Source organism: Ranitomeya imitator, chromosome 3 (genome assembly GCF_032444005.1).
Source record: "Ranitomeya imitator isolate aRanImi1 chromosome 3, aRanImi1.pri, whole genome shotgun sequence".
Classification (NCBI taxonomy): domain Eukaryota; kingdom Metazoa; phylum Chordata; class Amphibia; order Anura; family Dendrobatidae; genus Ranitomeya; species Ranitomeya imitator.
The window spans coordinates 572,081,940-572,102,563 of NC_091284.1; the positions used below are offsets into that span (position 1 = coordinate 572,081,940).

General features: G+C 45.7%; 1 protein-coding gene across 2 annotated transcripts in view; it reads left to right on the plus strand.

The window, feature by feature from the left end:
- Positions 1 to 20,624, plus strand: part of ERCC5 (ERCC excision repair 5, endonuclease) — a 92,813-nt gene that overhangs the window by 8,751 nt on the left and 63,438 nt on the right. For both annotated transcript variants that reach the window (XM_069757960.1, XM_069757959.1), the window contains exons 3-7: positions 11,721 to 11,896; positions 12,000 to 12,121; positions 12,205 to 12,297; positions 15,540 to 15,600; positions 15,834 to 15,977. In XM_069757960.1, the coding sequence (XP_069614061.1) occupies positions 11,721 to 11,896; positions 12,000 to 12,121; positions 12,205 to 12,297; positions 15,540 to 15,600; positions 15,834 to 15,977 (596 nt within the window). The remainder of the gene's footprint in view (positions 1 to 11,720; positions 11,897 to 11,999; positions 12,122 to 12,204; positions 12,298 to 15,539; positions 15,601 to 15,833; positions 15,978 to 20,624) is intronic.

Below are 20,624 nucleotides of genomic sequence, written 5' to 3' on the forward strand. Positions count from 1 at the left end.
CCTGAATTTGGAGGGAACAATCTTCAGCCATGGAGGCGGGGTTTTGGGGTTTTTGATTCACCCTTTCCTTACCCGCTGGCTGCATGCTGGCTGCAATATTGGATTGAAGTTCATTCTCTGTCCTCCATAGTACACGCCTGTGCAAGGCAAGATTGCACTGTGCAGGCATGTACTACGGGGGACAGAGAATGAACTTCAATCCAATATTGCAGCCAGCATGCAGCCAGCGGGTAAGGAAAGGGTGAATCAAAAACCCCGCCTCCATGGCTGAAGATTGTTCCCTCCAAATTCAGGTGACAGTGTCCCTTTAAAGCCTACCTTAAGGCCTATTCACACAGTCTAGACAAACTTTGTTTTAAATGGGGTGCTTACTACAGAATTGTGGTAGTGTTTTATGTCTGTTTTTTTTTTTTTTGTAAAATTTTGGCAAATTGTCATGTTGTTGCAATTTCCTGGCGTCTGCCTTATTAAGCCACAGTTTTACTGATGGTGTAATTATTGACCAGATTCCTTGCCCAGCCATCACTGCGTGTACGGGTACATTTACACGATCGTATCTTCGTGTCCGTGAAAAAAAAATGGACTTCACATGGTCAGCACTCAGACCAGTGTTATTACGTTAGGCTGTGTGAAAAAATTGGATCCCATACAGCATCCAATTCTTAAGGTGTTTTTTTTTTTTTTTAAATTTATTGCAATTACCGTATTAACATTTGTAACTTTTTTTTGGGTCTTGTAAATTTTATTAATGTCTATATAAAAACGAATGCCATATGGTGACTTTCTGAAAATCAGACAAATCTATTATTTTTTTTTTTTTTATCTGTTTATGTGAATTTAGCTAATAAATAGTAAAGCTATCCTTGTTTTCTCTAGTCACCTTCCACGACGGCATACGGAGGTTGCCTCTTTGCCCTAATGGGGAACAGGAAATGGAGAGGTTAAAAGGCCCTCCCACCTCCCTCTCACCAGTGTCTTTCCTGTTCCCCATGGGACAGGAGAGGTTTACTTCGTACGCAGTGGTGGCCGGTAACTACTGCTACATAGGCTCTGCCTAATGATAAACCGGGCAGCATGGGGTCGTTTCTTACCTCCCCACTTATGCTGCTCCCGGCGCACCACGCTGCGGTGTCCTCGGGACCTGGTCCTAGCCTTCCCGCGCCCCCGTGAGGGCAAAGCAGGCTAACGTTCCTATCCGGAGTCCTCCTGGAGCTGTCCGGTGTCCTCTCCTCCACATGCCGCTGGCCACCCGGAAGTGTTCGCGCGCGTCACTTCCGGTCTTTTCTGGGCGCCCTGAAGGCACTTCCACTGGCGGTATCTCGTGCAGGACGGCGTCCTCCACCCGGACCATGGAGGGGAGGAGGAATTTCACAATCGCTGGGGGCTGGGACATGCCGCAGAGCATAAAACCTGCCAGAAGTCATCGCAGGTAAGACTGTCCTATCATGGAGAGCAGTACCTGCCCAGCGCTGCCCCTGCCACAGTAAGTGCCGCAGGGACAGGGGGTCCATTTTTTTTAATTCAAATAAATTTTTATTAAGAATAACAAGGCAATTAACATGTTACATTTACATTTTCAATATAGATTATTTCCCCCCCCCTCCCCCTTCAAACAGCCCCCTTCGATCCCAAAGCCCCCCACCCCCACCCCACAAAGCAGCTCATCTTGTTAATTACTACCATCATTAAAACAATAGAGTATCTAATCCCTCAACCATTCGTATAAGCCACACTTCACATTACTATGCCATAGCAATCCATGGAGACCACATTTTATTGAACGTTTCAGTTTTCCCTTTCTTCTTATAAATCCCTTTTTCTAGTGTCAGGCCCTGTTTCACATACTGGAGGAACTCTCCTCTTGACGGCGGCTCTTCCCTAATCCCTACAATGACGGCGGCTCTTCCCTAATACAACAATCTGGCTATAGCTATCTTTAGGTGTTTATCCACTCCAATCTCATCCACGCATCCCAACAAACAGACAACTGGATCCCTTGGCACCATGCATCCATACGCACCTTCCATACGACTCAAAACTACCACCCAGAAGGCAGCCAACCTCGGACATGTCCACATCATATGGAAAATGTCTGCATCCGTAGACTTACACCTCGGACATTCAGAATCATTACGCAATCCTGCCTTATATAGCACCATCGGAGACCTATAAACTCTGTGTATCACATAGAGCTGTGACAGTCTATACGGTTCACTCAGCGACAGTCTTGGGATCCATTCCAACACCGACTCCCAAGTCTCGTTATCTATTGGGCCCAAATCCCTTTCCCATTTAGCTCTTGCCATTATTGGAAACCCCAATAGAAAAGTGTGCAACAGATCCCTGTACAGAGTGGATATGACCCCTCCAGTCGTCCCATCATTACACACATACTCCAGTACTATATCCCTTTGAATCCTAATACCTCCGTTCCTACTCTGAGCTCCAAAGGCATGCCTCATCCGCAAATATTGATACTCCCCTGCAGACCCAAGACCAAATTCCGCCTGCAATTGGGAAAATGATTTCAGTTCACCTTGTTCAATTATTTGATACACATACTGAATCCCTTTGCCCAACCACTCTATCAGTACCCCCAATGCCTCAAATTCTTTCAGATTGTTATTATGCCATAGCGGCGAGTATCTAGTCAAGTCCATGATCCCACGTATGTGCCTCAATCTACTCCACAGCTTGCGTATCAACAGCAAAGTCGGATATAGCTTCCCCAAACTCTCCAAGGATCCATCCTCCAAACATTGCACCACTGGCCTTCTTTTTGTCACCACCTCCATCAACCGCTGTACTGCCCCAGATGACCCCTCATGCGCCCAGCCCCTTAAATGCTGACTCTGGGCTGCAAGAAAGTACAACTCAGGGTTAGGCAATGCCAGACCCCCATCATCCTTGGGTCGCTGAAGTGTCTCCAGTTTGATACGCGGATGCTGCCTCCCTCAAATCAGATTCCTAAACAGAGAGTTGATCTGTCTAAATTTCCCACGTGGTATCCAAACCGGCGCATTGTGAAGAATATACAGTATTTTCGGCATCAGAATCATTTTGATAAGATTCACCCTGCCTACCACAGACAAATGTAGCTTAAGCCATGCATCTGCTTTTTCCTTGAGGGGGCACCTAAGATTGGAGTCAGATTCTCATGTATATAGTCAGTGACCGGCATAGATACCCATATTCCCAGGTACTTAAATTTACTCGTCACCTCCAGTCGCCCGTCCTCCAATGGCTCCCCATCCACATCGTCCACCTTAAACAAGATAGACTTACTCCAATTTATCCTAAGTCCCGACACTGATCCGAATCGTTCAATAATCCCAATGGCTCCCTCCAAGGATGCAGCCGGGTCAGCCAGAAATAGCAGAATGTCATCCGCATACAACGCCACCCTTTCTTCAATCACCCCATATTTAAACCCCGTCATCTCATCAGACTGTCGAAGCGTAGCGGCCAGTGGTTCCACCACCAGAGCAAACAAAAGGGGGGAAAGCGGACACCCCTGTCTCGTCCCTCTAGCCAATTGTATGGTCCGTGACAACTCCCCGTTTACCCTAACCCTGGCCATCGGCATCGAGTACATTAATTGAATCCATGATATGAACTGCGGTCCAAACCCCATTCTTCGCAACACCTGCCAGAGATACCCCCACTCCACACTATCGAACGCCTTGTGAGCGTCTAAAGATGCAATAACTCTCTGGCCACAGTTATCGGCTTTGAGTTGCAAGTTCATATACAGCCTTCGTAGATTAATCGCAGTTGACCTATCAGGCATAAAGCCAGACTGGTCTGAGTGTATCAGGCCAGAAATAACACTTTTCAACCTCATCGCCAACACCTTAGCCAGGAGTTTAACGTCGATAGTAAGCAAAGAAATTGGCCGATATGAATCCGGCTGTGTCGGGTCTTTCCCCTCCTTTGGAATCACCACTATTGTGGCCTCCCGCATAGATGCCGGTAGCCTCTTCCAAGACCGCCTTCAATTTAGGGATCAACACTTCCCCCAAGCTTCTATAAATTTCGGCAGGAAATCCGTCTACGCCAGGCGCCTTCCCATTAGCCATCGACTGCAATGCCCGTCCCAGTTCCTCCTCCGTAATGGGAGCCTCCAAATCCTCCCTAGCTGTGTCACTCAGCCTCGGGAGCTCCAACTCCTCAAGGAACGCCACTGTGTCCTCCATTGACCCATCTACCCGAGAGGAGTATAAGTCTGCGTAAAAATCTGCAAAAGTCTCCAAAATCTCTGAAGTCTCAGAAACAGCAACACCACTCCCAGTCACCAAAGAGTGAACAAAGGAAGTATTTCTCTGGGCAGATGCCACCAGCGACAGCAAATGACCCACTGATTCACCCTCCTGGTAATAGGCCAAATTCATGAATTCCCTCTTCCTTTCAGCCTTACTCAGCAAGACCGCCTCTAGCTGGCTTTGAGCTGCCTTTAACCTCCTCCCAGCCTCCAAAGTACCCATTATTACCATCTCATCTTCAGCCACCCTCAGCCCATCTATCGCCAGCCTCTCTGCCTCTCTCGATTTCCGCTTACACCTGCTAATATCCCTAAACAACAGCCCTCTCAAGTACGCTTTCATGGCTTCCCACACAGTAAGCACATCTACGCTACCCTCATTTATCTCAAAAAATTCCACCAATTCCTTCTTAATCTTCTCCAAGTCTATACTGTGTAGCCAATTAGGGTGAATTTTCCACTCACTTCTGCTCCCGTTCCGTGTCCCCACTGATCGAAATTCCACTTCAACTGGACTATGGTCTGAGAGAGCCCTAGGTAAATATCTCACGTCCCTTACCATCGTATCTAGTAATCGGTTACCCAGTGCCAGATCAATCCTAGACAGCGTACCATGAGCTGGTGAGTAGCATGAATACGCCCTTTCCCCGATATGCCTAACTCTCCATAAATCAACCATGCCCACTTCCCCGACATAAGTCCCAAACGTAGTGGTATGTCCCGCCGTCCTATTCTGGGGGTTTTTGTTCTTATCCCAAAAGTCATCACATATATTATTAAGGTCGCCGATAATTAGTAATGGTAACGGTCCCCAGCGCTCTACCCTCTCCAGCACCTCTCTTATCTTCTTGCTTGAGTATGGGGGCGGAATATACATTGCCACTATACACATCAATACTCCATTCATTTTACATTTCACCACCACATACTGACCATCGACATCCTCTTTTACCATTACCTCCTCATACTGCACCCCCGCAGGTATTAACACAGACACACCCCTAGAATACGTCGAGAAAGTAGAATGATACGCCCTCTGTATCCAGCGCCCATTCAGTACGTTCACCCTCTCCCGCACTAAATGTGTCTGTAACAAACATATCATTGAGACCTTCTGTTCTCGGACATACTGCAGACTTGCCGCCCGCCGTGTTTTATCTGCCAGACCTCTCACATTCCAACTCAATATTTTAATACAATCTCCCATCATGTGGCTCATCATTTCTTAAAGTATCCAATTTCCCAAGTATGAGCTGCCCCAACCCTCCCACCCCCCCTGCCCCCTCCCAACTTGCCCCCCTAACCCCCCCAATATAACGCATTCTTCCTCTCATCAAGAGTGGGGCTCCACTGCCCACTGCGAACACTCTCCCTTACTTAACCCTCTCCATTCGCGTCCCGCTGCCATAGCAATCACAATTTCCCCCCCAACTTTCACTTTATTGTATCTTAACATTTCAACTTATATTAACATATAGAAAAAGTACCAAACCAGTTCACAGTACCCAGCATAACCCTCCTCCCCCGTACTTAGTAGTTGGTACTGTCTCCTCCGGCCATTCCTTCAATATGGCCCAGCAAAACCCCCAACAGTTGCTCAACTCTTTAACCATTGCTAACGAGCGCAGAACTCTCCTCCATCGACAGAGAAAACAAATCCCAACTGGATCTCGCCGAAATGTCAGTCGCCCATTCCCTTAAGTTTTTTCTCATGAGTATCAAGCCACTGGGTAGCGTCCTCCGGTGTCAGGAAGAAATGTGTCTTATTAAAAGCCACCAGTCTCAGCTTGGCGGGAAACATCACTGAGTACTGCACTCCCAGCTCCCTCAGTCGCCGCTTGACTCCAGTAAACTTCATCCGCTGCTTCTGAACTGCAGCGGAATAATCCGGATAAATGGCGATTTTCTGACCTCCAGCCGTCAGATCCTCCATCTCTCTAGCCTTTCTGAGGATAATGTCTCTGTCCCTGTAGTTCAGTATTTTAGCAAGCATGGTACGGGGATTCGCTCCTGGGGCAGGGGGCTGTGGCGGGACCCTATGAGCACGTTCAACAGCAAAGACTTTTGTCAACACTGTGCTCCCAATCTTCTCCAGCAGCCAGTTCTCCACAAACTCAGTGGGATTTCTCCCCTCAGTCTTTTCAGGCAGCCCCACTATACGTATATTATTTCTTCTGGATCTATTTTCCAGATCCTCATTTTTGGCAGCGAGCTCGGCTATTGCTTGGGCGAACTTCTTTTCAGCTTTTTGTAGCTTAACTATGTGATCTTCTGCCGTGCTCACCCTCTCCTCCACCACTCCTATACGTTTGTCCATTTTCTGCAGAGCCGCATTAATCTGTGCCGTGTCCCCTTTAACTTCCTGCATCTGCTGGGCCAAGGAGTTCAGGGATTGCTGACATGAAGAGATCAGTGTGATAACATCTCTAAGAGTCGGCTCCTCTCCCTGTGATATGGCTTCAGGTCCCCCACTAGCCCCAGCCATGCTGCCTCTCTCCTTCCCCCTCTGTACCTCATGCTGCTCGGCTGTGCTTGCTTCCTCTTCCTGGTCAGCTTTGCGGCCACCTCCATGCGTCGCTGACATGCGGCGTTCTCCTTCTCGGCGTCCTCCCTAGCATCGGAGCCATCTTGGCTGGCTCCTGCATCGCTGGTGCCAGCGTCTTTCTGCCGCCTCCTGGTCATCGCTGCCGACTCCGGACCTGCTGCTCCGCACCGCTGCCCTCTCCGGACCTTCAGCCAGCCGGATTTAGGTGAGTTTACCCGAAAATCGGGGTTAAAGCAGGATTTTTGTCCTTATGGCAGCAGGAGCACTCTTCCCTGCTTCCACTCACATGGCCAGCTAGGACACGCCCCCGACAGGGGGTCCTTTAGTTAGTATTTGGGTTTTTTTTTTACTATTAGCATGACTCTCTCTCCCCTCTCTTACAGGGAGAAAAGTCTACCCCCAAAATTACTACAAAAAAGAAGTGTGCCATCTGTAATATTAAGCTGCCACCATCTTGGGAGAAAAAACTCTGCAAGACCTGTACTGACAAGATTGTCAGGGCAGAGCAACCTTCTTTACTAGAAGAAATACGCTCCTTGGTCAAACAAGAGGTGCAATCCTCCCTAGCGGACTTTACCCCCCCACCCTCTCAGCCACTCTCCCCAGCTAAAAAACGGAAAATACAGGAGGAGGAATCTGAATCAGACCTCTCCTATGCCTCATCCTCAGGTAGACGGGAGGAACCTACGTCCCCTATAACCTCTGAAGTCAGGAAGTATCTTTTCTCTTCAGAATGGGTTGAGGATCTAGTAGCTGCCGTACGCAGTACTATGGGGCTGGAGGAAGAGCCAGAGCCACAGTCCATACAGGACCAGATGTTTGGCGGTATATCCAAGGGTAAACGGGTGGGGTTCCCGATCCACTCAAATATATCTGATATGATCGATCAAGAATGGGAACTACCTGAAAAACGTCTCAGTACTCCATCCGAGATGAAGCATAGATTCCCCCTAGAAGGGGATTTAACCAAATGGGATGTTCCGAAAGTTGATTCACAGGTGGCAAGAGTGGCTAAGAGAACGGCTCTTCCGTTCGAAGACTCGTCTCAATTAAAAGACCCAATGGACAGAAAAATTGAAAGTCTGTTGAAAAAATCGTGGGAAACCTCCTCGGTAGCCCTCAAAGCCAACATTGCTTCAACCTGCGTAGCTAGAGCACTTTTCCGTTGGTTAGGTGAACTAGAATCCCATATATCCCAGGGTACATCTAGGGCTGAATTGTTGGAATCACTACCCAGTCTCCTTAGAGCCACGGGGTTTCTAGCAGACTCTTCTATGGAAACCATCAGAATTGCTGCCAGGTCATTAGTACAGACCAATTCGGCTAGAAGGGCGCTTTGGTTAAAAATGTGGTCCGGTGATATCACCTCCAAAGCCAAATTATGCGCCATACCATTTAAAGGTAACTATGTCTTCGGACCTTCCCTGGATGACATCTTGCAGAAGGCTACCGATAAAAAGAAAGCCCTCCCAGAGCAAAAAACTCCTAAAAAGAAGTTTTTCGTCCCTTTCAGGGCCAAACCTCTGAGAGGGAAAGGCAAGTCTGGGAGGTGGAGTTACCCGAAGGGAGGGGGGAGAAACATCCTTATCCCTCAACAACAGCAGCAGCAGTCTCAACAGGAGAAGCGGTGACTTCGACCCGGTGGGGGGGAGACTCTCAAAATTTTTTCTCCAGTGGCAAAAAATCTCCAATTGCCCCTGGATCCTCAAAATCATCAAATAGGGTCTTCTATTTGTTTCCTCCCCCCCACGGGGTCTAAAGATTACCTCCCTTCCCTCCTTGAAAGACCAGTCAATTCTGGAGTCGGGTCTCAGGACCCTAGAGATGTCAAATGTGATATCCCGGGTTCCGGAATCAGAGAGGGATCGGGGACACTACTCTCATCTATTTCTGGTTCCCAAACCATCGGGCGAGTCCCGTATCATTATAAATCTAAAGGGCATCAATCGGCATGTCAAATACCGAAAATTCAAGATGGAATCAGTGAAAAATGCGATTCCCTTGATAAGCCCGCACTCCTTCATGGCCACTATCGATTTGAAAGATGCTTACTTTCACATCCCCATTCACCAGAGACATCGCCAATACCTAAAGTTTGCAGTGCAGAAGGGACGTCTGATAGAGCACTATCAGTTCAACGTCCTTCCGTTTGGGATCTCCTCTGCTCCAAGAGTATTTTCCAAAATAATGGGGGAAGTAGTCTCCTTTATCCGGAGGCAAGGCGTCTGTATAGTGCCGTACTTAGACGACCTTTTGTTAGTGGCTCCCGCCAAACAAGCTCTGGAGTCTCATGTATCGGAGACACTCGATATTCTGACATCTCTGGGATGGGTGCCGAACTTAGAAAAATCTCATCTACGACCCTCCAAATGCAGGAAATTCCTGGGAGTTCTTCTGGACTCTGCAAAACAAATGTCCTTCCTCCCATTGGAACTTCGTCTAACCCTGCTATCAAAGGTCAAGATGTTCAGAGACACCAGATCCCCTACAGTCAGAGAAGGCATGTCTCTGCTAGGATAGATGACAGCTTGCATCCAATCGGTGCCATGGGCCCAAGCCCATTCCAGGATTCTTCAGGTACATATCCTACAGAATTGGAACGGTCAGCCCAGTTCTTTGAACAGGAGGTTGTATACACCGGGCCGTGTCAAGGCCTCCCTGGCATGGTGGATGGCCCCAAAAAATCTACAAAAAGGAGTCAGTTGGACACAAGTCCCTCTGACTACTGTTACAACAGATGCCAGCAAAAGAGGCTGGGGGGCCATGATAAATCACACCCCTTTCCAGGGGCTCTGGGACCAATCGACAAGAAAGAAATCATCCAATTACAGAGAGCTAAAAGCGGTAGAGGAAGCCCTTCTGATAGGGGGTCACCTTATCAAGGGACATCATGTTCGAATATATTCGGACAATGTGACCACAGTGGCTCACATCAGACATCAGGGCAGTTCAAAAAACAACAACCTGAAGAACATATCTGCCCGGATATGCTCCTGGGCAGAAAGACATCTGTTATCCCTGACGGCAGTTCACCTGAAAGGCTCATCCAACACTCAGGCAGATTATCTAAGCCGTCGGGACATACATCCCGGGGAATGGTGTTTGAGCAACCAAAGTTTCAAGATGCTGGTGAACAAATGGGGTTTTCCAGAAATCGACCTCTTTGCGTCCCGGCAAAATGCGAAAGTCGAAACCTTCTTCTCCCTAAACCCCAGAGACGGCTCCAGAGGAGTGGATGCATTGGTCCAGAAATGGAATTTTCGACTGGCATATGCGTTTCCACCAATTCCGATATTGGCCAAAGTCTTGCAGAAGGTTCGGGAAGAACAGACACCAACTATATTGGTAGCTCCTTTGTGGCCAAAGAAGAGTTGGTACAACATGATAGTGGATTTACAGGTGGATGGGCCATTCCAGTTTCCGATAGAAGAAAACCTTCTCTCTCAAGGGCCAATCCATCTACTAGATGTCCACAAATGGAACCTGGCGGCATGGCTACTGAAGCCCAGGTGTTGAGAGCCAAAGGACTATCAGAGGCAGTGGTCTCCACACTTCAAAAATCAAGAAAGCCGGTAACCATTGCTATATACAATAAAATATGGAAGAAATTCTCATCTTTTTGTCTTCCTGAAGTACCGGATCCCTTCAATCCGAATTTATCACAAGTTCTAGATTTTCTGCAAAAAGGCTTAGAATTAGGTCTCAGGCCTAGCACCCTAAAAGTCCAAGTTTCCGCCCTCAGTTCAATATTTGACCAAGATCTGGCGAATCATCGATGGATTAAGAGGTTCATGATATCCGCTTCCAGAATGAACCCTAAAAAACAAATAACAGTACCAATATGGGACCTGAATCTGGTATTACAAGGACTTATAGGTCCACCCTTTGAACCTTTATCCTCCTGCTCTCAGAAAAATCTGATTTATAAAACAATTTTTCTAGTGGCCATTACCTCAGCAAGGAGGATAGGAGAATTACAGGCCCTCTCAATAAGAGAACCATACTTATCTATCCGAGATGACTCTATAATACTGTGCCTTGACCCTTCCTTTCTTCCAAAGGTCGTATCCAGATTTCCACCGCTCTCAGGAAATTATTTTACCTTCCTTTTGCCAAAACTCAAAAAATGCAAAAGAAGAAAAATTTCATACTCTGGATGTCAGACGCATTGTATTATTTTACCTAGAGCAAACCAGCTCTTACAGAATTGATCAGAACCTATTTGTCCATCCATCAGGACAAAATAAAGGAAAGAAAGTAGCAAAAAGCACTATTGCCAACTGGATAAAGAAAGCGATAGCAGAAGCATATCTCGCTCAAGATAAAACTCCTCCAGTGGGAATCAAAGCTCATTCGACTAGATCAACCTCAGTCTCCTGGGCAGAAAGAGCAGGTGCATCAACGGAGCAAATCTGCAGGGCAGCCACGTGGTCTTCGTTGCATACTTTCTCCAGACATTACAGACTAGACTTAATGTCCAACAAGGATTTAGCCTTCGGCCGGAAAGTACTCCAGGCTGTTGTCCCTCCCTAGCGCCAAAATTAGTTGGTATTCCTCCGTATGCCGTCGTGGAAGGTGACTAGAGAAAATAGAATTATTCTTACCGTTAATTCGGTTTCTAGGAACCTTCCACGACGGCGCTAGTTCCCTCCCTATGTGCTCCTGGATTTTAATCTGGGAGTTAAGGTAAACCGGTGCTATGGTTTTCAGTTATAAGTCACTGGTGAGAGGGAGGTGGGAGGGCCTTTTAACCTCTCCATTTCCTGTTCCCCGTTAGGGCAAAGAGGCAACCTCCGTATGCCGTCGTGGAAGGTTCCTAGAAACCGAATTAACGGTAAGAATAATTCTATTTTCTCTCCTTCTGTTCCCTGTATAATGTGGGAATCGTAGTGTTTTCATTAACAATCTCTTAAGATATCAGCATTTGGTTGAATCAAGCGATAAAAGGCGCAAGAGATCGTCATGGGAATGCCATGCAGAACGCTCATCTGCTCACCTTATTCCATCGACTGTGTAAGTTGTTGTTCTTCAGAATCCGGCCCATATTTGTGTTTGACGGAGAAGCACCGCTCCTAAAGAAACAGACTCTAGTAAGTATCTGCTTCTTCGTAGTTGTCACAAGAAAACCGAGACTGTTCTCAAATGACTAGCCATACTGAACAAAGAGGTATTTTTCTGTGTTCTCAAATTTAGGCAAAAAGACGACAGAAGAAAGATACAGCAGCTAGTGAGGCCAAGAAAACTAATGAGAAGTTACTCAAAACCTTCTTAAAAAGACAAGCTATTAAAGCTGCCTTATCTGGGACTAAGCAGAGGTATGTGCCCCAAGTGTCAGGCAGCTCTGGTGTTACTTTCTAATGTGGCTACAAGTCAATTGATGTCTCTTCTGTTTTTAAAGCGATGAAGACTATCCGAGCCTCTCACATGTACGGAAAAAGGAAGAAGACGATATTTATGCCCTTCCTCCCTTGGAGGAGGATGAGAGAAATAGGTAAATTGCAATAAAACTTCTAGGTTTATCATCTGTTCCTCATCTGCTGCTGCTTGAACCATTTTTCATATTATAAAAGAGCATTTCTTTAAGAAGAAGTTATGAACATGTACTTTAGTGCTCTATTCAATCGTTAATTCCTGCAGTTGGGGGATGGGGCAGAAGTTCCTCCAGGTGATTCTGAGGGTCTCAGTGGGCAGAAGTACACAAATCGACAAGTTCTAAGCTATCAATTTCTTACTATGGTACCCCTTCATTACCAATACCTAATGCTCAGCTGTTCCCTTTTTCACATAAGTTCTGGTGATAATTTGCTGATCATCAAGGGTTCACAGCTGGGTCCCCCACCAATCCTGAGAACGAGACCCTCCAATACCAAGTTTAAAAGGAATGATGGTCCCCCAAGTGCACCACTGCTCCATCCTTTATCTAAGGGGCTGAACTCCAGAGCCCCATTCTCTAATTACACTGTGTTCCAAATTGTTATGCAAATTGGATGTCATAAAGATTTAATTGTTTTTGTTTTTCAAATAAACTTGTGGATGGTATTGTCTCAGGGCTCAATAGATAACTGAAATCAATCTTAAACACATGTGATAATTAGTTTTCCAGGTGATTCTAATTAAAGGAAAACTACCGTATTTTTCGGACTATAAGACGCACCGGACCATAAGGCGCACCCCAAATTTGGGGTGAAAATTGCAGAAAAAAAGATTTTTTTTATAAGATGGGGGTCCGTCTTATTGTCCGAATTTACAGTATCTTACCTGAGGGCTGGTGGTGGCAGAGCAGGGTCACAGGGGGCAAGGTGTCGGCAGAGGTGGGGTGATGCTGGGATGAGGAGGTGCTGGGATGAGGAGGTATGGCGTGAGAGGGGTCCCAGGCTTACCATGCAGGCTTCCGGTGGCAGAAGAGGTGCGGTGGCAGAGGTGCAGCGACAGAGGAGGCGCAGTAAGCGGGGTCCCTTTCTCCGGTGAGGTGATGCAGCAGCCCGGTAAGCAGGAGAGCCGGGTGAATCCTGTTGTTAGCGGTGGTGGCGGCCATTTTCCTGAGGCCGCGCGTGCGCAGATGGAGCGCTCTGCTTCCCGGGGCTTCAGGACAATGGCCGCGGGAGGCCGCGCGTGCGCAGATCGCGGCGGCCATTTTCCTGAAGCCCCGGGAAGCAGAGCGCTCCATCTGCGCACGCGCGGCCTCAGGAAAATGGCCGCCACCACCGCTAACAGGATTCACCCGGCTCTCCTGCTTACCGGGCTGCTGCATCACCTCACCGGAGAAAGGGACCCCACTTACTGCGCCTCCTCTGCCACCGCACCTCTGCCACCGCACCTCTGCCCCCACGGTAAGCCTGCATTTCGACTATTAGACGCACCCCCCATTTCCCCCACTTTTTTGGGGGGGAAAAAGTGCGTCTTGTAGTCCGAAAAATACGGTACTTAAAAATGATGATCCACATTATTACGCAGGCCAAAGGTTTCAAGCAATATGAGAAATAAAAAGGATCTCTCTGCTGCTGAAAAGCGTTAAATAGTGCAATTCCTTGGACAAGGTATAAAAAAAATTAGATACTTCACAAAAACGTGATCATCATACTGTGAAGAGATTTGTGACTGAAACAGAGCACAGACAGAGTTCATGCAGATAAAGGCATAATGAGGAAGGTTTCTGCCAGACAAATTCATTGGATTAAGAGAGCAGCTTCCAAAATACCATTACAAAGCAGCAAACAGTTATTTGAAGCTGCTGGTGGCTCTGGAGTCCCTCGAACCTCAAGGTGTATGATCCTTCAAAGGCTTGCTGTGGTGCATAAACCTACTATTCGGCCACCCCTAAACAGTGTTCATAAGCAGAAACGGTTGCAGTGGGCCCAGACATACATGAAGACTAATTTGCAAACAGTCTTGTTTACTGATGAGTGTTGAGCAACCCTGGATGGTCCAGATGGATGGAATAGTGGATGGCCACCATGTCGCAACAAGGCTGCAACGTCAGCAAGGAGGTGGAGAAATCATGTTTTGGGCCGGAATCATGGGGAAACAGCTGGTAGGACCCTTTAAGGTTCCTGAAGATGTGAAAATGACCTCTGTAAAGTAAATAGCATTTCTGGCTGACCACTTTCTTCCATGGTCTAAAAGCAGAAACGTGCCTTCAGGAGCAAAATCATCTTCATGCATGACAATGCCCCATCTCATGCTGCAAAGAATACCTCTGAGTCATTGGCTGCTATGGGCATAAAAGGAGATAAACTCATGGTGTGGCCACCATCTTCACCTGACCTCAACCGTACAGAGAACCTTTGGAGTATCATCAAGTAAAAGATCTATGAGGGTGGGAGGCAGTTCACATCAAAACTGCAGCTCTGGGAGGCTATTCTGACTTTATGCAAAGACATACATGCAGAAACTCTCCAAAAACTCACAAGTTCAATGGATGCAAGAATTGTGAAGGTGATATCAAAGAAGGGGTCTTATGTTAACATGTAACTTGGCCTGTTAGGATGTTTTGGAGTTAAATAGCTTTTTTGTTCAGTGAATGTGACCTCCAAATGCTGCAAATTCCACAAATGAGCATTTTCAGTTCTTTAAAACATATCAAATGTATAGAAATTCTACCGTGCCTAATAATTTGGAACAGTGCATTTTGAGTTTTTATTCATTTTGGAGATTATACTGTTATCATTGGGAGGTTTCTTCAATAAAATTCGATATATACTCTAACGGATGATGACCATTTGGGAAAATCCGAGAAAAATATCATCTGCATAATAATTTGGAACATAGTATAGTTGGAGGTCCAGGGGTCCACTATCCAGTTAACTTATTTAATTAAACAACTTTATGACCTACACCCAGGATGTGCCCATCAGTATGTGATCTCTGTGGCTCCACCTGTTTGGACGCTCTGTTGAAAATAAAATGGCTTGTTCCTGTGTGGTGCCTCACGGCCCTGTTGGCAATTGTCATGAATTCTTCTACTTGTGCTTGTGATCTGGGTCTGGTTTTGCAGATCTGCACCATTAACATGTACTGAGCTGCGGAACCAGATATATTGTGTATATGAAGATGGCTCGGTGACTGGCATACTGTGCGACAATTCACCAGAGAAGAAGCCTGATAGAATTCCAAAGCTCCAGTCCATTCATCATTCCCTTCCCAATACAGTCAGGAAACGCCCCAATAAATCCTGTTATGTATAGACTGATAGTTGATTCACCTGGGTTTTTTTTGTGTTTTGTTTTTTTAAAGTTCCGAAGAGGAAGAAGAAAAGGAATGGGAAGAACGCATGAATCAAAAACGACTACTTCAGGTACTTTTTTTTTTTTTTTTTTTATGCAGTACTTTTTCTAGACACTTTGATTGAGCCAGTGACTGCGTTTGGAGGGGTTACTATATCCTACACAAATCTAGCCTTGTCTCATTGTGGCCGACCTGCTCTCCACATTCACAGGACACTGCTGGCACGTGTAGACCTCACTGCAGAGTGTCGTGGTCTTGCATTTCCCATGCGATCTGTATGTAACTAGTGTTTTGTACGTATAGGATGAAATCTTGGCTAATCCTAATTCTGTGGACATAGACTCTGAGGACTTTAGTAGCCTGCCTGCGGAGGTAAAGCATGAGATACTGACTGACATGAAGGAATTTGCGAAACGTAGGAGGACTTTTTATGAAGCTATGCCGGAGGTATGTATACTAACCTCATCGGCCATACACAATACATAAAATACACTATTAGAAAGGATTAAATTCCTATAAGCAAGAAGACACCTTAGTCCAGTCTGTCTCCTATACCAATATTATCTGAAAATTAGCCTAAATCTATCAGTTACATGAAACTTTTTTTTTTTTTTTTTTCTCGCGTAAAAGGCAAATAACATGTCTGGTCACTAGTGATGAGCGAACGTGCTCTGATAAGGTGATACCTGAACATGCAGCCGCGGGGTCTTGAACAGTAACGCATTTTCGCTCATCACTGGTGGTGAACTTCATAGAAATATTCTATAACATGCCACCAGATGGCTCCACCTGCATGTGTATTAGTACAGTCTCCATGGACCATAATGAATAAAATGGCGATGTCGCAAACATTCTATTTGTATATTGGTAAATCATCAGGAACTCCTTTTAATATTGCAGCTCTCACAAAGCTTTCCAATAATTGTCTGAAATGTATATTATCTGATTGTTTAGCCAGGTGTTGCCAGAATAGATGGGGGCTCCACTCGTCTTGAAGTTTAGGAAGTTGATGTCATATCATCTGATATTGCCCCCCCCCCAGGCAGTCATTCTAACTAAATACGTCATAACACATCCGGTGCTCCTCCACTATAACCATGGTAACGATAAGCTTTAGATGACAGAACATTTAATATAAGGCGTAATAAGGAACTGCGCTGATCGAACCACCATAGCAGGTAAGGAGGAGCCCGCTGTATTCTCGGCGCATCGCAGGTGGTCATAACAATCACGGCGATGCACCGTGGACCGGGAAAAGTGATAATCACATCAACAGTGCTACATCGGCAGACCGTGCCCACATAAGAGTACAGCGCCAATTGGCGACGACCCGAAAGTAAACCGGCAGTAGACACGAAAAAAAAACGGTAACTTAAATGACAATATCATATAATAACAAAGTGCGAAGTGAAAGTATGAATCCTATTAAGGAAAAATATATATTAATGAACACGTCAATAAATATAAGACATAAATAATGCATAACAAGAAACAAACCTAAATATTTGTAAAAAATTATGATTGTTATGACCACCTGCGATGCGCCGAGAATACAGCGGGCTCCTCCTTACCTGCTATGGTGGTTTGATCAGCGCAGTTCCTTATTGCGCCTTATATTAAATGTTCTGTCATCTAAAGCTTATCGTTACGATGGTTATAGTGGAGGAGCACCGGATGTGTTATGACGGCCATGATCACCTACTATGGGGCCCTTTCTGATGCGCCTGTTGTCTGAATAGCGCTGTTTCTATTGCGCATTATGTATACCTCCACCTAATGTTTATCATATCCATGGCTACAGTGGAGGCGTACCGGATGGGTCACTGCGGCCATGATTACCTACGTATACCTCCATCTAACGTTTATCGTTTCCATGGCTGCAGTGGAGGCGTTTCGGATGTGTCACGGCGGCTATGATCACTTTCTATGGGTCTCCATTCAATGTGCTTGTCACGCCCTTCGTGTGCTCGTCATACCTGGCGCCGCCTGCTGGTTGCTATGGGCGGATGTTATCACTACCAGTGTCGAGCCGGATATTCCGCCGTGACATCTCGTCATTTCCGGCTTGCGGCCCCACATCTGTGAGATCCATGAGGTAATACGCTAGCGCCAGTTCGGATTACGGTGCTTCCGGTTTTATTTCATAGCCTGCAGGTACATATCGGCGCGGCATCCTACCTATATTACGCGTGCGTTCACAGCAGTTTCCTATCGCATTATAATTTTAGTATTGCTCCCATTGGACCATTTGGATATAAATAAGATTGCTGGCCGGCACCTAACCACCCCCAGACGAAGCATTTCGGTGCGAAACGCGCGTCGGGTGTGGTGGGTCCCCAGGAGCGCTCCATTCGGTAATTATATATGCTACTTTTACCTTTTACTATTTGTATGTACAGTGGGGCAAAAAAGTATTTAGTCAGCAATAGTGCAAGTTCCACCACTTAAAAAGATGAGAGGCGTCTGTAATTTACATCATAGGTAGACCTCAACTATGGGAGACAACCTAAGAAAAAAAAAATCCAGAAAATCACATTGTCTGTTTTTTTAACATTTTATTTGCATATTATAGTGGAAAATAAGTATTTGGTCAGAAACAAAATTTCATCTCAATACTTTGTAATATATCCTTTGTTGGCAATGACAGAGGTCAAACGTTTTCTGTAAGTCTTCACAAGGTTGCCACACACTGTTGTTGGTATGTTGGCCCATTCCTCCATGCAGATCTCCTCTAGAGCAGTGATGTTTTTGGCTTTTCGCTTGGCAACACGGACTTTCAACTCCATCCAAAGGTTTTCCATAGGGTTGAGATCTGGAGACTGGCTAGGCCACTCCAGGACCTTGAAATGCTTCTCACGAAGCCACTCCTTCGTTGCCCTGGCGGTGTGCTTTGGATCATTGTCATGTTGAAAGACCCAGCCACGTTTCATCTTCAATGCCCTTGCTGATGGAAGGAGGTTTGCACTCAAAATCTCACGATACATGGCCCCATTCATTCTTTCATGTACCCGGATCAGTCGTCCTGGCCCCTTTGCAGAGAAACAGCCCCAAAGCATGATGTTTCCACCACCATGCTTTACAGTAGGTATGGTGTTTGATGGATGCAACTCAGTATTCTTTTTCCTCCAAACACGACAAGTTGTGTTTCTACCAAACAGTTCCAGTTTGGTTTCATCAGACCATAGGACATTCTCCCAAAACTCTTCTGGATCATCCAAATGCTCTCTAGCAAACTTCAGACGGGCCCGGACATGTACTGGCTTAAGCAGTGGGACACGTCTGGCACTGCAGGATCTGAGTCCATGGTGGCGTAGTGTGTTACTTATGGTAGGCCTTGTTACATTGGTCCCAGCTCTCTGCAGTTCATTCACTAGGTCCCCCCGCGTGGTTCTGGGATTTTTGCTCACCGTTCTTGTGATCATTCTGACCCCACGGGGTGGGATTTTGTGTGGAGCCCCAGATCGAGGGAGATTATCAGTGGTCTTGTATGTCTTCCATTTTCTAATTATTGCTCCCACTGTTGATTTCTTCACTCCAAGCTGGTTGGCTATTGCAGATTCAGTCTTCCCAGCCTGGTGCAGGGCTACAATCTTGTTTCTGGTGTCCTTTGACAGCTCTTTGGTCTTCACCATAGTGGAGTTTGGAGTCAGACTGTTTGAGGGTGTGCACAGGTGTCTTTTTATACTGATAACAAGTTTAAACAGGTGCCATTACTACAGGTAATGAGTGGAGGAAAGAGGAGACTCTTAAAGAAGAAGTTACAGGTCTGTGAGAGCCAGAAATCTTGATTGTTTGTTTCTGACCAAATACTTATTTTCCACCATAATATGCAAATAAATTGTTAAAAAAACAGACAATGTGATTTTCTGGATTTTTTTTTTCTCAGTTTGTCTCCCATAGTTGCGGTCTACCTATGATGTAAATTACAGACGCCTCTCATCTTTTTAAGTGGTGGAACTTGCACTATTGCTGACTGACTAAATACTTTTTTGCCCCACTGTATGTACATGATTAATTGCACATTGGCACTTGCCGGCTCATATTGTTCTTACCAGTATTGTTATTTATGGAACTTTTGCTCTGGGTTGCCCACCTTTTGTCTTATGCCCTGGGTATTGTGTTTAATAAAGGATATATATTTTTTTTATCTCATGGCCTTGGTGTGAAGGTTGGTTTTTCGGTGTTACATACGGTTTACTTAAAGGGAACCGGTCACCAGAAAAAACTATTAATCTGCATTTTAATAGTGTTATTAACCTGCCTAGGGCCCTCACTTCCCTGACCGCTGCAGGGAGAAAATGAACTTTATTGCCCCCGGCAGTGTCCCAATTTCAGTCACTGGTCTGAGTATAGAGACTACATTATATAGTTGACGAATTGGTGCTATTAAAAAAAATAAAGAATACAAGTACCGTAATCCCACAATATACAAGCCTTTATGCAGCTATGTCAAATGAAGGATTTAAAGTATTTATGGGAATAAAATGAAATTGGGGGAAAAAAAATAAAAAATAGGCTACGTGACAAGGGGCTATATTATGAACACATTTGTCTCCATAATTCTGTGTGGATTAATTTTCTAGTATTTCTTAGTTACTCGATCTGGACACACACACAGATTTTATAAAGTGATTTTGTATCTTCACTTGACCCAACCAAACGTGACATTTCCCTTTTCTTTGCCCAATAGTTATATGATCCGGAGTCATGCACTTGGGCACGTCACCTTTGCACCTCAGACTCTAGTGTCTGTTTGTGCTGCGGCTGTGTGTAGGGAATATACGGCTTGTGTCCAGCATCAGAAGTATCCGTACACATAGTTGTTTTTATTTGGTAGATAAAGACATAAAGAAGCTGGATGGAAACCAAAATTGTCATCCCGTCTGTTCTGATGGATTGTTGCTTGATTCTCCTTGACCCAGTTTAGTGTATTTTTAGGAATCCTGAAATTGCTGTAGAACTGTATGGACGTTTGGTGGCTGATCTGATGAAAAGCCTATTAAACAAAATATTTTTATGTTTACGTTAAAGATATCCTTGAAAGGCTTTTAATCAGACTTTTAGGGTATGTTCACACGTTCAGGATTTCCATCC